Genomic DNA, 14909 nt, shown 5'->3' with positions numbered 1-14909 from the left:
ATATGATGAACAGAGAGTAGCAGTAGCGTAAAAAGAGGGTGTGGTGGGTGGTGGTTGTCACGTTCTGACCTTAGTTCCTTTTTTATGTCTTTGTGTTAGGTTAGTCAGGGCGTGAGTTGGGGTGGGTAGTCTATGTTTTTTTTCTATGTTGTTATATTTCTATGTGTTTGGCCGAGTATGGTTCTCAATCAGAGGCAGGTTTCGTTCGTTGTCTCTGATTGAGAATCATACTTAGGTAGCCTGTTTCCCCCGTTTTGGTGGTGGGTGTTTAATTTATGTTTAGAGTCTGTTCACCTGGCAGAACTGTTTCGTTTTCGCGGCGTTGTTATTTTGTGTGGTGTTCAGTTTTTCAATTAAAATATGTTGAACACTTGCCACACTGCATTTTGGTCCTCCACTCCTTCCACCAACGAGAATCGTTACAGTGGGTGGCGGGACACAATGCAGATAGCCCAGTTAGCCAATGTGCGGGAGCACTGGTTGGTCGGTCCAATTTTAATCTATTAAAATATATATATATTTCACCTTTATTTAACCAGATAGGCTAGTTGAGAACAATTTGCAACTGCGACCTGGCCAAGATAAAGCATAGCAGTTCGACACATACAACAACACAGAGTTACATGGAATAAACAAAACATACAGTCAATACTACAGTAGAAAAAAAGAAAACAAAAAGTCTATTATATACAGTGAGTGTAAATTAGGTAAATCAAATCAAATCAAATTTTTATTTGTCACATACACATGGTTAGCAGATGTTAATGTGAGTGTAGCGAAATGCTTGTGCTTCTAGTTCCGACAATGCAGTAATAACCAACAAGTAATCTAACTAACAATTCCAAAACTACTGTCTTGTACACAGTGTGAAGGGATAAAGAATATGTACATAAGGATATATGAATGAGTGATGGTACAGAGCAGCATAGGCAAGATACAGTAGATGGTATCGAGTACAGTATATACATATGAGATGAGTATGTAAACAAAGTGGCATAGTTAAAGTGGCTAGTGATACATGTATTACATAAGGATACAGTCGATGATATAGAGTACAGTATATACGTATGCATATGAGATGAATAATGTAGGGTAAGTAACATTATATAAGGTAGCATTGTTTAAAGTGGCTAGTGATATATTTACATCATTTCCCATTATTAAAGTGGCTGGAGTTGAGTCAGTGTCAGTGTGTTGGCGACAGCCACTCAATGTTAGTGGTAGCTGTTTAACAGTCTGATGGCCTTGAGATAGAAGCTGTTTTTCAGTCTCTCGGTCCCAGCTTTGATGCACCTGTACTGACCTCGCCTTCTGGATGATAGCGGGGTGAACAGGCAGTGGCTCGGGTGGTTGATGTCCTTGATGATCTTTATGGCCTTCCTGTGACATCGGGTGGTGTAGGTGTCCTGGAGGGCAGGTAGTTTGCCCCCGGTGATGCGTTGTGCAGACCTCACTACCCTCTGGAGAGCCTTACGGTTGAGGGCGGAGCAGTTGCCGTACCAGGCGGTGATACAGCCCGCCAGGATGCTCTCGATTGTGCATCTGTAGAAGTTTGTGAGTGCTTTTGGTGACAAGCCAAATTTCTTCAGCCTCCTAAGGTTGAAGAGGCGCTGCTGCGCCTTCTTCACAATGCTGTCTGTGTGAGTGGACCAATTCAGTTTGTCTGTGATGTGTATGCCGAGGAACTTAAAACTTGCTACCCTCTCCACTACTGTTCCATCGATGTGGATAGGGGGGTGTTCCCTCTGCTGTTTCCTGTTAAGTTAAGGCAATAAATAAGCCATGGTGGCGAAGTACAATTACAATACAGCAATTAAACACTGGAATGGTAGATGTGCAGAAGATGAATGTGCAAGTAGAGATACTGGGGTGCAAAGGAGCAAGATAAATAAATACAGTATGGGGATGAGGTAGTTGGATGGGCTATATTACAGATGAGCTATGTACAGGTGCAGTGATCTGTGAGCTGCTCTGACAGCTGGTGCTTAAAGCTAGTGAGGGAGATATGAGTCTCCAGCTTCAGTGATTTTTGCAGTTCGTTCCAGTCATTGGCAGCAGAGAACTGGAAGGAAAGGCGGCCAAAGGAGGAATTTGCTTTGGGGGTGACCAGTGAGATATACCTGCTGGAGCACGTGCTACGAGTGGGTGCTGCTATGGTGACCAGTGAGCTGAGATAAGGCAGGGCTTTACCTAACAGAGACTTGTAGATGACCTGGAGCCAGTGGGTTTGGCGATGAGTATGAAGCGATGGCCAGCCAACGAGAGAGTACAGGTCGCAGTGGTGGGTGGTATATGGGGCTTTGGTGACAAAATGGATGGCACTGTGATAGACTGCATCCAATTTGTTCAGTAGAGTGTTGGAGGCTATTTTATAAATGACATTGCCGAAGTCGAGGGTCGGTAGGATGGTCAGTTTTACGAGGGTATGTTTGGCAGCATGAGTGAAGGATGCTTTGTTGCGAAATAGGATTTCATTTTGGATTGGAGATGCTTAATGTGAGTCTGGAAGGAGAGTTTACAGTCTAACCAGACACCTAGGTATTTGTAGTTGTCCACATATTCTAAGTCAGAACCGTCCAGAGTAGTGATGCTGGACGGGCGGGCAGGTGCGGACAGTGATCGGTTGAAGAGCATGCATTTAGTTTTACTTGCATTTAAGAGCAGTTGGAGGCCACGAAAGGAGTGTTGTATGGCATTGAAGCTCATCTGGGGGTTTAGTTAACACAGTGTCCAAAGAAGGGCCAGAAGTATACAGAATGGTGTCATTGAGTTTTTTTGAGGTAGTACATGTACATGAATGTATAGTTAAAGTGACTATGCATATATGATAAACAGAGAGTAGCAACAGCGTAAAAAGAGGGTTTGGGGGGGGCACACAATGCAAACAGTCTGGGTAGCCATTTGATTACCTGTTCAGGAGTCTTATGGCTGTGTCAATTGTGTGTGTCAATTTCATGTCCCAACTCCGCAAGGGTGATCCGAAGGTTTTTATACCTAAGGGCCTTGCAACAGGTGTTCTTCCAATACCATGGCCTCAGTCTATATCCGAGGAGGCTGGTGGGAGGAGCTGTTTGATGTGTTTGATTCCGTTCCATTCATTTCATTCCAGCCAGTACAATTTGAGCCCGCTCCTCCCATCAGCTTCCACTATATCTGGTCACACCACTCTTCTATCCACATTCATTCTCCTCATATGAGAACTCACCCTTCAAAGAATCATATTTGCAAAATATGCGTTCTTGACTAAATATGAATGATTTTGTGATTTATTTTATTTGAGGTTAAATATCATCATGGTGTATTCTTCTGTTTGCTTAAAGGCGTTACATGGCCATTAGGACGTCTGCATTGGCCATGCAGCATTTATGGTGATACAGCCTCTGCAGAAGTCAGGGCATTCTTGGGCTTCACCAAGCAGCGCAGAGCAGTTGTGAAGGAAGTTTTCAAGGAAGTGAGTTTGTGTTTATACAGGACCTCTCGCCCCCACCTACCATTAACCAATCATGTCAATGCGGAGCTATACAGAGCCCTCCGCATTTGTTATAAAATTTGAGAGGGGTAGAGATGCGGTAGAGTTCAATTTGGTCTCTGCGTGCCTCTAGAGGCTCCGCGATTGCGCGACTCCATACTCCTCTTATGATACCAACTTTACACGTGTTGACATCCGTGGACATTGACATTAACATTCTTTTATTCTTAAAAAATGAAAACAATATTAAGGCCACAGGTAATGAAACAACTTTATTTATTGAATCTTCCAGTAGAGACTTGATATTCATGGAATAAAACTGCTTTCTGGGAGTACTACTCAGCAAAAACAGCGCAAAGAAAAAAACAAAACAAAAAAATAAAAAAAAAGACAAGAGGCAACAATCTGTGAAAGTGCAGATAACAAGAAACATCAAGAAAACATATTCAAAACAATACAAAAATCAATACAACTTGTAATAGCGGATGGGGTTTTCTAAGCCTACAATAATTGAAAGACAAAAACAGTCTGCATTTTTTTTAAATGATCAAATCATGTATTAGGGCCATCAGTAACTTACTCACCAGTGAAATGACATTTTTTTTTTTCGGTCAACAAGTTCTGAAGGATGCCATTGTTTTACGTGTCATAATATCCATAAACCCTAGCGGTCAAACAGAGAAATGGTTCCAATCGTTATTCTGCCATTCATTTTTCCCATTGGGGATTTTAGAAACACTTCAAATGAGGGCTGTGTTTCATGAAGGCTTACCTTGGCGTGACGTTTTGACAACCGTGTAAATCTCTCTAGGACAAGGTGACTTAGTAATATATTCACCTGTATTTACCACCCAAAACTGAAATGCTAATTAGCTGCTAATGTGGCTATCATAAAGAACTACAAATGCCATGATGATCTGGATGAGCCTGCCGAATCGAGGCAAAGGTAAGAATCTCTGGATTAACTATCTAATGTTAGCTAAATGTAGTAATGAATAAATTGGTTACATTTCTTTAAATTAACAATTCTGTTAACTGTCTTGTGCAAGTTCTAAATTGACAATACCTGTTAGCAAAGGTATCAGCTAGTGATGACCTGCAGGAGCTTGAAAGGATTTGTAGTTTTGCATGATGTCTACTTTGATGTTAATTAGCATTTTCAAATCTGAGAGTAAATAGCATAATATACTGATAAAAGTCACCTTGTCCATGAGAGATTTACATGGTTATCAAAAATGTCACGCCAGGGTAAGCTTCAAAACACAGTCCTTATTTGAAGTGTTTCTAAAATCCCCTATGGGAAAAATGATTGGAACCATTTCCCTGTTTGACCACTAGGTTTTATGGGTATTATGACACCTCCACTGTGGGGCTCTATGTGACTCTACAATTGATTATTTTCTTTTTTTGCTGTACCATGCACAGCTAGGGTCAAACTGAACTATCAAACGCTTGTGCCCGTCTCTGTCTCTGTCTCGTGTCATTCTTCAGTCACTACCTAAACAAGCCAAACGGTGATTTGCTACACTAAACCAAACTACGCGTTTGCAAAACTGACTGCACAGCACTTTGCTCTAATGTTGAGTATGCCTAAAACACGATTCAAGTCGTTAAGTTCAGTTGTAACACGGGTGTAACACAAGAGAAATATTTATTTATGTACAATTTTTTTAATCTTATGTCCTGTGAGCACAATCCCACAATGCCCACCTCACTCTCCCGCCCCGCTCCCACGGATGCCCTCTCCTGATTTCTCCTCATGACAGGGTTTGTAAATAATCTAAAGGGATTTTATGTAGGGGTCTTTTTCTTCAACTCTTTTTATTTGCCAAAACCTAAAAAAAACAAAAAAATGTAGGGTTCTGGAGAGACATTTGTATTTACTGACCTCAGTATCTTCCTACGTTCTAAATATGTTCATAAGAAACATAATATTTCTACATTTTTTCATCCATATTGGTTGTCTTCCAATCCTTCCAATTCTGTACACATTTTTCGTTGTAGCAACACATGAAACTGGCTTTATGGGTTTCCAATGTTAACCCAAAAAACAGGGGAAGGGGAAAGAAAGAGGGAAAAACTGCCATAACAAGATCAGGGACCCATATTCACGTATTAGAGTGCTGATCTATGTTCAGGTCCCCCCAGTCCATATACATTTATTCATTCTGATCTAAAAGGCCAAACTGATCCTCGTTCAGACTCTTTCTGAATATGGGCCCCATATGAGGAGGATACTTTGCGTAATGCTAAATTGATGATTAATTTATAATGATTCGAGTCTGATTGATAATTATTACAGTTGGTCACAAAGATCAAGTATCTTCCAGATGCTTCTATCTCGCCCCCCCCACACGTCCCAGTCTGCAATGTGCCCAATTTCAGACATAATCCCTCAAGTACAAACCCACCAGGGTTGGGGTCAATTCCATTTCAATTCAGTCAATACAGTAAATAAACTGAATTTCCAATTTTAATTTAGATTCTCTTAAAATTCCAGTTTACTTCCTGAATTGACTGATTTAAATTAGAATTGACCCCCAACCTGAAACCCACCCATCCCACTGGAACCTAAATGCTGGGTTTGGACAGCCCTGGGGCCTGGGGAAAGTTTTATCTAGGACACGGAGGAGATGGGGTTGTGGGGGGAGCCCATCTGGGTTAGCACCTTGTCCAGCCACTGCAGAGGACCGTGCAGGTGGATCTCAATCCAGCAGGGGGTGCTGGTCACGTCCTGGCGGTGGTACTCTGCACCCCAGCCCTGGGAGAGCAAGAGGAAGAGCGATATACTCTTTAGGAACAGGTATTATCATCATGGTTCTTTCAATCGTATTTCCTTTATTCTTTGAATTTTCTCGTCTTCATCTCATGACCCCATCATTCATTCTGAACCATTTACAGTGCCTTGCGAAAGTATTCGGCCCCCTTGAACTTTGCAACCTTTTGCCACATTTCAGGCTTCAAACATAAAGATATAAAACTGTATTTTTTTGTGAAGAATCAACAACAAGTGGGACACAATCATGAAGTGGAACGACATTTATTGGATATTTCAAACTTTTTTAACAAATCAAAAACTGAAAAATTGGGCGTGCAAAATTATTCTGCCCCTTTACTTTCAGTGCAGCAAACTCTCTCCAGAAGTTCAGTGAGGATCTCTGAATGATCCAATGTTGACCTAAATGACTAATGATGATAAATACAATCCACCTGTGTGTAATCAAGTTTCCGTATAAATGCACCTGCACTGTGATAGTCTCAGAGGTCCGTTAAAAGCGCAGAGAGCATCATGAAGAACAAGGAACACACCAGGCAGGTCCGAGATACTGTTGTGAAGAAGTTTAAAGCCGGATTTGGATACAAAAAGATTTCCCAAGCTTTAAACATCCCAAGGAGCACTGTGCAAGCGATAATATTGAAATGGAAGGAGTATCAGACCACTGCAAATCTATCAAGACCTGGCCGTCCCTCTAAACTTTCAGCTCATACAAGGAGAAGACTGATCAGAGATGCAGCCAAGAGGCCCATGATCACTCTGGATGAACTGCAGAGATCTACAGCTGAGGTGGGAGACTCTGTCCATAGGACAACAATCAGTCGTATATTGCACAAATCTGGCCTTTATGGAAGAGTGGCAAGAAGAAAGCCATTTCTTAAAGATATCAATAAAAAGTGTCGTTTAAAATTTGCCACAAGCCACCTGGGAGACACACCAAACATGTGGAAGAAGGTGCTCTGGTCAGATGAAACCAAAATTGAACTTTTTGGCAACAATGCAAAACGTTATGTTTGGCGTAAAAGCAACACAGCTGAACACACCATCCCCACTGTCAAACATGGTGGTGGCAGCATCATGGTTTGGGCCTGCTTTTCTTCAGCAGGGACAGGGAAGATGGTTAAAATTGATGGGAAGATGGATGGAGCCAAATACAGGACCATTCTGGAAGAAAACCTGATGGAGTCTGCAAAAGACCTGAGACTGGGACGGAGATTTGTCTTCCAACAAGACAATGATCCAAAACATAAAGCAAAATCTACAATGGAATGGTTCAAAAATAAACATATCCAGGTGTTAGAATGGCCAAGTCAAAGTCCAGACCTGAATCCAATCGAGAATCTGTGGAAAGAACTGAAAACTGCTGTTCACAAATGCTCTCCATCCAACCTCACTGAGCTCGAGCTGTTTTGCAAGGAGGAATGGGAAAACATTTCAGTCTCTCGATGTGCAAAACTGATAGAGACATACCCCAAGCAATTTACAGCTGTAATCGCAGCAAAAGGTGGCGCTACAAAGTATTAACTTAAGGGGGCTGAATAATTTAAAAAAAGTTTGAAATATCCAATAAATGTCGTTCCACTTCATGATTGTGTCCCACTTGTTGTTGATTCTTCACAAAAAAATACAGTTTTATATCTTTATGTTTGAATCCTGAAATGTGGCAAAAGGTCGCAAAGTTCAAGGGGGCCGAATACTTTCGCAAGGCACTGTAACATTATATTCTCTATATTATGGGATGTATGTCTATGACGGTTACCTTGACAAAGCTCATGCGGATGGTGCACATCTTGGTCAGCTCGTAGACAGCCTCAAACCCGTGGTTGACGGACTGGGCCAGCAGCTCAGCAAACTCCTGGTTGTTAAAGATCTTGAGGCTGCAGCCGCTGGGGATCTTACAGACGGTGGTGGGGTGGAAGCCATGGTGGTAGTTACAGTTTCGACTCTGGACGAAGATGCTGCTGTCACTCAGACATTCAGCATACACTTCACCTCCCACATAGTACAGGTGGACTCCTGGGGAGAGGGGAAGAGAGGGTTACATGGGACTAATATTCTTGCCTTTGGCAACTTGCTTGGATTCTTAATTGATCCATTAAAATGCTGATTGGACAGCACGAGTCCTATTTAGCCACAGCCCATAACACACTGTATCTGAGCAGCTTACCGATCGCTGCAGCTGTACATAGCCCATCTGTAAATAGCCCATCCAATCTACTTACCTCATCCCCATATTGTTTTTATTTACTTTTTTGCTGTTTTGCACACCAGCATTTCTACTTGCACATCATCATCTGCACATCTATCATTCCAGTGTTAATTTACTAAATTGTAATCACTTTGCTACTATGGCCTATTTATTGCCTTACCTCCTTACTCCATTTGCACACACTGTATATAGATTTTTCTATTCTGTTATTGACTGTACTGTTGTTTATTCCATGTGTAACTCAGTGTTGTTGTCTGTTCACACTGCTATGTTTTATCTTGGCCAGGTCGCCGTTGTAAATGAGAACTTGTTCTCAACTGGCCTACCTGGTTAAATAAAGGTTAAATTAAAAAAATAAACACTGACACTAACAGTTGAACCAGTCCTGTGGACAGTGTGTCCATGGCCTTATATTTGGGATAATATAAGTGTTCCCTTCCATGGCCATTTTTACCTTTGCCAATGTGTCGCCGGGTGTTCTCTATGGTTGAGTTGCGGTTTACGTTGGAGAGGAGGCCCAGGCAGAAACGGTTGCGGTTGTTGGACGGGTCGGTGAAGCCGTCGACCAGGACGCTGGTAGAGTTGGCCTGGAACGCCTCGCCCACCCGGTTGTTCAACTCGTAGTACACTATAGAGCACCAGTGTTTAGGTTCCTCGTAGGCCACCGGCTGAACATCTGTACAGGATGTCAAACACACACAGAAAGGGTGAGATGTGTGTATGATCAAACACACACACTCAGGCACACACACACACACACACACACACACACACACACACACACACACACACACACACACACACACACACACACACACACAGTGAGACATTTAAGCACACACGCACGCACGTGCAGATTGACTGGAGGGGCTCATGATAATCAAGCCTTCTGTTCTGATAAAGTTCAAGTCTGTCTGTCTAGTCTGACTTTGAGCTGCAGTCTGATATAGCAGATGTTCATCTTTCATCTCCTTCTTCTTTTACTAGGATTAGAGAAAAAAAATGTGATTTGTATGTTGATGACAAAACGTGGGAAAGGTGTATGAAATGTGTGGTATGTGACGTTTAAGTCTGAGTTCACACAGAGAGCTATAGGTCATGTTTGCATACAACAGAAACAGAAAATCAATGCTGACAAATCCATCCAACTCCAGTAGACTGACTTTGGTCAGTCTGGACAGGGCCAGTCTTGATCAAATACTGTCCACTGACTGCGGGCAGTCTAGTCTGGTCTGGGATCGGTATTTATTGAGTCAAGCAGTCAGTCAATAGACCAAGCCGGTGCCCGCCTGGTGCCGTCTCTCTCTGCCCGGTATCTTGGGTGAGCTTTATGCCAGCTGGCCCCCTCTCTCTAAGGGACGGAGGGAGAGTTTATCCAAGCGGCATACTCCTCCCTAACTTCCTCTGCTGAGAGTAGCGGCCATCAGGTGTATTTGGTCTATGCTTTTCCTAGATCCATCGGCCCGGCCCACAATGGAAACAGCCCGGACCTCTAGAACACTACACAGGATGCAGCTTGGGGAAGGACAGAAAATTCCCCAATCACCACTTCCAGGGAGTATTTCTCCACACCCATTGCAATATCCATCTGTGTGGGTGGGGATACTACTGTGACTGGATGTGTAACAATTATATAGGGAGATTGGTGAGGAGATTTCAATACTGGTTTTAGCGAGCGTAAACAGTTTGTACAATTCTGCCCAATACCTTGGCTGCTGAAAGTATCCACAGACTGTGTACTGTAGACACTTCAAAATTGCTTCAACTTCAAAAATCAAACCCCTTTGACACATTATCTTTTGCCATGTAAACAGCCTGCATGACTGGTGGCATACATGACTTTTGCGTATGGACTGGCTGTTCAGATGTGTGATGTGTAGGAATGCCAGATCTCCACAGCAACTAACGATTGACTGAACCACAGTTGAGGTAGGTGGTAGCAAACAAGGGTTCTCAACAAGGTTTTTTTTTTATTTTTTTGGAAACAAGTGTTTCAGATATAAAAGTTGGATGTAATTAGTGAGGCCAATTCTTAACGAGCTTTCAGTTAATTACCACCGGCAGAGATGATGTCAGCCAGAAGCTTTTAAAGGCCTCGTAAAAACTGCTCTGAGACCATACTTAATTGGCAGACTCTGATCTTTCCTCTGGGTTGCATGTATAGACTGACGCGTTTGTGTTCATCATACTAAAATCTAAAACCTAATGCCTCAAAATGGTGCGAGATACTCTGCATTTCTGAACATGGATACGCATTCATGTTATTTTCCCATTTACCCTGCATTAATGATCATATAAAATTCCCTTTTAATTCTCTTTTAATTGAATATATGAAGGAAATTGTTTTTTAGCTAATCTTTTCCAAGCAATTTCGAAGGTCATCACATGAATCACCCCTTATTTTAACAGAGGGATAAAGCACCTAGATCCGTTTTTCTTATTAGCTTCACAGCATGCATGAGAACTTTAATGAACACTGCCACAAACCCCAACAACCACGACTACTTTTCAAGTGTTATTTTCAACTACATAGCCTATTAAAACTGAGTTTGATTCACCACGACAAATAAAAAGCAGAGTGTGTCATGGTTGTGTACTTGTACCCAGAAAACCACTTGCACCTGTAGTACGAGCTGGTGGGGCGCTGACAGCTCTAAGAGGGAGATGTCACAGCTGATTACCTGGCCTGTTGCTGATCTCCAGGGGCAACGCGGGGACCATCAGGTTGGTGTCCATGGGCTGAGGGCAGTCCTGAGTCATCCGCTCCTCTGGGGGCAAGTAGGCTGGAGGGGGGGTCTCTGGAGGAGGGCAGAGAGAGGGGTGAGAAGGGGTTTAAACCAGAGAGAAAGAAGTCTTCCAACTGTCACTGTATACTGAACATTGACTTACCAGCTTTATCTGTTTTGGAGCCTTTGGTTTAGTCCAACATGCTGACAAAAACACCTTTACCTACACCAGAGTTTCCCAAAGTCCTCGGGACCCCAAGGGGTGTACGTTTTGGGTTTTGCCCTAACACTACACAGCTGATTCAAATAGCCAACAGGCTTTGATCATTTGAATCAGCTGTGTAGGGTTAGGGCAAAAACTAAAACGTGCACTCATTGGAGTCCCGAGGACCGAGTTTGGGAAATGCTGACCTACACAGTACAGCTACCTGAATATTCCTGTCATACGTCCTTTACTTACTGTCATCAACAACAGTCTATTGCTGTTTAGCCTATTCCATTGTTTATATTGAATCAGCCATTTGCCAAACACACACATATACACTGAGTGTCCAAAACATTATGAACACCTGCTCTTTCCATGACACAGACTGACCAGGTGAATCCAGGTGAAAGCTATGACCCCTTATTGATATCACTTGTTAAAGCCACTTCAGTCAGTGTAGATGAAGGAGAGGAGACGGGTCAATAAGGGATGTTTAAGCATGGAGACAATTGAGACATGGATTGTGTATGTGTACCATTCAGAGGGTGAATGGGCAAGGCAAAAGATTGAAGTGCCTTTGAACGGGGTATAGTAGTAGGTGCCAGGCGCACCGGTTTGTGTGTCAAGATCTGCGACGCTGCTGGGTTTTCAAGCTCAACAGTTTCCCGTGTGTATCAAGAATGACCCACCACCCAAAGGACATTCAGCCAACTTGACACAACTGTGGGAAGCATTGGAGTCAACATGGGCCAGCATCCCTGTGGAACGCTTTTGACACCTTGTAGAGTCCATGCCCCAACCAGTTGAGGCTGTTCTGATGGAAAGGGTCTGCAACTCAATATTAGGAAGGTGTTCATAATGTTTTGTACACAGTGTAGATACCCAAGAGGGTGATGGCATAATTCAATTCATTGTTACCACACTAACCGTTATAAAAGTTATTAGTGAATTGTACCTGGCATCTGACCTGGCGGCTCACCTGGCATCTGAAATGGGCTGCCTGGGTCAGAGCTGGTGGGGGAGTGGGGGAAGGTTGCACTGCTACCACTACCAGGGGAGCCGGGGTAGCTGTTCCCCCCAGGGGAGTGTGTCTGTGTCTGGGGGAAGTTCATCTGGGTGTTCGCCTGGGAGAAGGACTCTGGGAAGGTGGCGTTCTGGGGCATGTGGGGCTCGTTCTGGTGCAGAGGGTTGCGGAAGCGTGGTAGCATGCTGTGTTTGGCATTGAACTCGCTATTCCGCGGGACCAAAACCGGGGGCAGCACTGAGACAGAGGGGAAGGAGAGAGGACATCAGGATCATGTTCAGTTGGCATGAAACCGAAGAAAACAGACAGAAACATGGAGGGACAACCTGGACTTGCCCAATAAGAAATACATTTTGATTTCTGCTGTTAAATGTTTTCTGTTGTGTACTCTAATGAACACGACCCAAGGTTAGTTACAGGAGCAGTTTCTGTATCGCTATACAGCTTTGAATGGTAAGTTATGGCCTGATTCTGCACAAAATGGCTACAGGGTCTGTTGCACCATTGCATAGATAGACACTATATAACACATTCATAATAGGTGAGGCCAGTTCACGTTTCAAATGAAAGGCACATCCAAATACACTCTGCTCTATAATCAATATTCCAATCATTAAATATTCTAGTCTTTACAACTCTCAGCAGACCTATTATTATTCCCCATTTAGTTTCATTGAGATGTTCAGAGCCTTTTTAGTTGAATACCTGCTATGATGCAAAGGCTGACCCTGCTAGCAAGGGTATTGTGGGTAGCGAGGGTAGGGGGTTAGCCCTCTCTTTGTGCCCCTAAGCCCCATGAGTCCAGTTAGCGCGCGCACACACACACACACACACACACACACACACACACACACACACACACACACACACACACAGAGAGCCAGGAAGGACAGAGTACTTTAATTATAGCATCATAAAATGCCTCTCTCTTTCTCTCTTTCCCTCCTCCCTCTCTCTCTATTCGCTGTGCACATTTGCAGATGCCCCTGCATTTTTGGAATTGCAGCTTGCAGCGTGTTGGTTTAGCCAGCAGTATTTGGCCTCTGTACCAGACATCCTGTTCAGAGAAAACATCTCTGAGGTGAGTGAGTCCATTTATGAAGAATCTATCACATGGAGAAAAATATGATTGTGGCTAGATGGTGATGTGAAGACCATTCAGAGGTATGAGATCAGATATAAACCACTAGAGATCTGTTCCACGAATATCCACAAATAGGTATTAAATATATCATTAAATAATACTGAAACTAAGAGTTTTGTCAATGGAGGCAGATAGGCTAGCGGTTAAGAGCGTTGGGCATTTCGCTACACTCGCATTAACATCTGCTAACCATGTGTATGTGACAAATAACATTTGATTTGATTTGATTTGATTTGGGCTAGTAATCTGAAAAGTCGCTGGTTCAAAGCTCCAAGCTGGCAAGGTGAAAAATCTGCCGTTCTGCCCTTGAGTTAGTTAAATCCCAACAACAACTGCTCCCCAGGTGCCAATTATGTCCATTAAGGCAGCCCCCCACACCTCTCTGATTGGGTTAAATGCAAAAGACACATATCGGTTGAAATCATTCAGTTGTGCAACTGACTAGGTATCCGCTATCCCAATAAAATGCTACAATGAGAAAGATTACTGGTCAAAAGTTGTGTTTTAAATTATAATTACAGCATATTCTGTTGACAAATTTAGTTTGAACGTAATTTTTTTCTCCCTATTGAATACTATTGCATAACCAAATCCCAAGGTCGAGTCCGAACCCTGGCTATTGTTCTATATAAAACTAGTGTCAGGGCGTTTCATGTTATCTGTTCTATCCTGGTGTTACTGCTTTGGGACTAGCTCTGTCTGTCTGTCTGTGTGTGTGTGTGTGTGTGTGTGTGTGTGTGTGTGTGTGTGTGTGTGTGTGTGTGTGTGTGTGTGTGTGTGTGTGTGTGATGGGGGAGGTGTGGACGGACAGGTGCTACAGCCCAGTTGTTAAAACAAGTGTGTGAGGCGGGCATCCGCTCCTCCCTCCCATTGTGTGTGGCTTCCTGTCCCCTTCTTCCTCAGAGAAACAACACGTGTGGTGTGTGTGTGTGTGTGTTCCCCGGCCCGACCGGCCGCACAGAGCATGCCAAAAACAAAGCCCTCATTCTCCCCCGGCTGGAATTTCCTGCTACACACACACACACACACACACACACACACACACACACACACACACACACACACACTGACACACACTCACCCCCCTTCCTGTAGCACCCTGTGGACAGCTGTTTCTGTCTAGTCAGCTGGGCCTCATCTTTTGCTTAGCAGACAGACAAGCTGAGTTTTCTGAGGCATATCTATAGTGTGTGGTGGTGTTTTGTTTCTCCGGAGTTTCAGTTCAGACAGATTAGAACACCTGGCTGACACGGGGAGGATATGAAAGGGGGGGGGGAAGGAGAGAACATCTGCAGAAACCATGGGAAGGGGAAAGCCACGAGCAGAGATGAGATAACATACGGCTGATGATAGGGG

The 14909-nt window shown here is 43.4% G+C and overlaps 1 protein-coding gene across 3 annotated transcripts in view; it reads right to left on the bottom strand.

Annotated features, from left to right (window-relative positions):
* Positions 1 to 3728: 3728 nt before the first annotated feature.
* LOC110497366 (SMAD family member 1) overlaps positions 3729 to 14909 on the bottom strand; it is a 29088-nt gene continuing 17907 nt past the window's right edge. The window contains exons 3-7 of one of the 3 annotated variants that reach the window (XM_021573435.3): positions 12365 to 12646; positions 11136 to 11252; positions 8909 to 9130; positions 8005 to 8261; positions 3729 to 6230 (exon numbers count right to left, since the gene is read on the bottom strand). In XM_021573435.3, the coding sequence (XP_021429110.1) occupies positions 6087 to 6230; positions 8005 to 8261; positions 8909 to 9130; positions 11136 to 11252; positions 12365 to 12646 (1022 nt within the window). In that variant the 3' untranslated portion in view covers positions 3729 to 6086. Of the gene's footprint in view, positions 6231 to 8004; positions 8262 to 8908; positions 9131 to 11135; positions 11253 to 12340; positions 12647 to 14909 lie in introns of all 3 variants that reach the window. The other 2 variants (XM_021573434.3, XM_021573436.3) reach the window with 2 other exon arrangements.

The sequence above is a fragment of the Oncorhynchus mykiss genome, chromosome 19 (genome assembly GCF_057628025.1).
Source record: "Oncorhynchus mykiss isolate SJ-2025 chromosome 19, ASM5762802v1, whole genome shotgun sequence".
Classification (NCBI taxonomy): Eukaryota; Metazoa; Chordata; class Actinopteri; order Salmoniformes; family Salmonidae; genus Oncorhynchus; species Oncorhynchus mykiss.
This window is presented reverse-complemented; position numbering and strand designations above follow the sequence as displayed.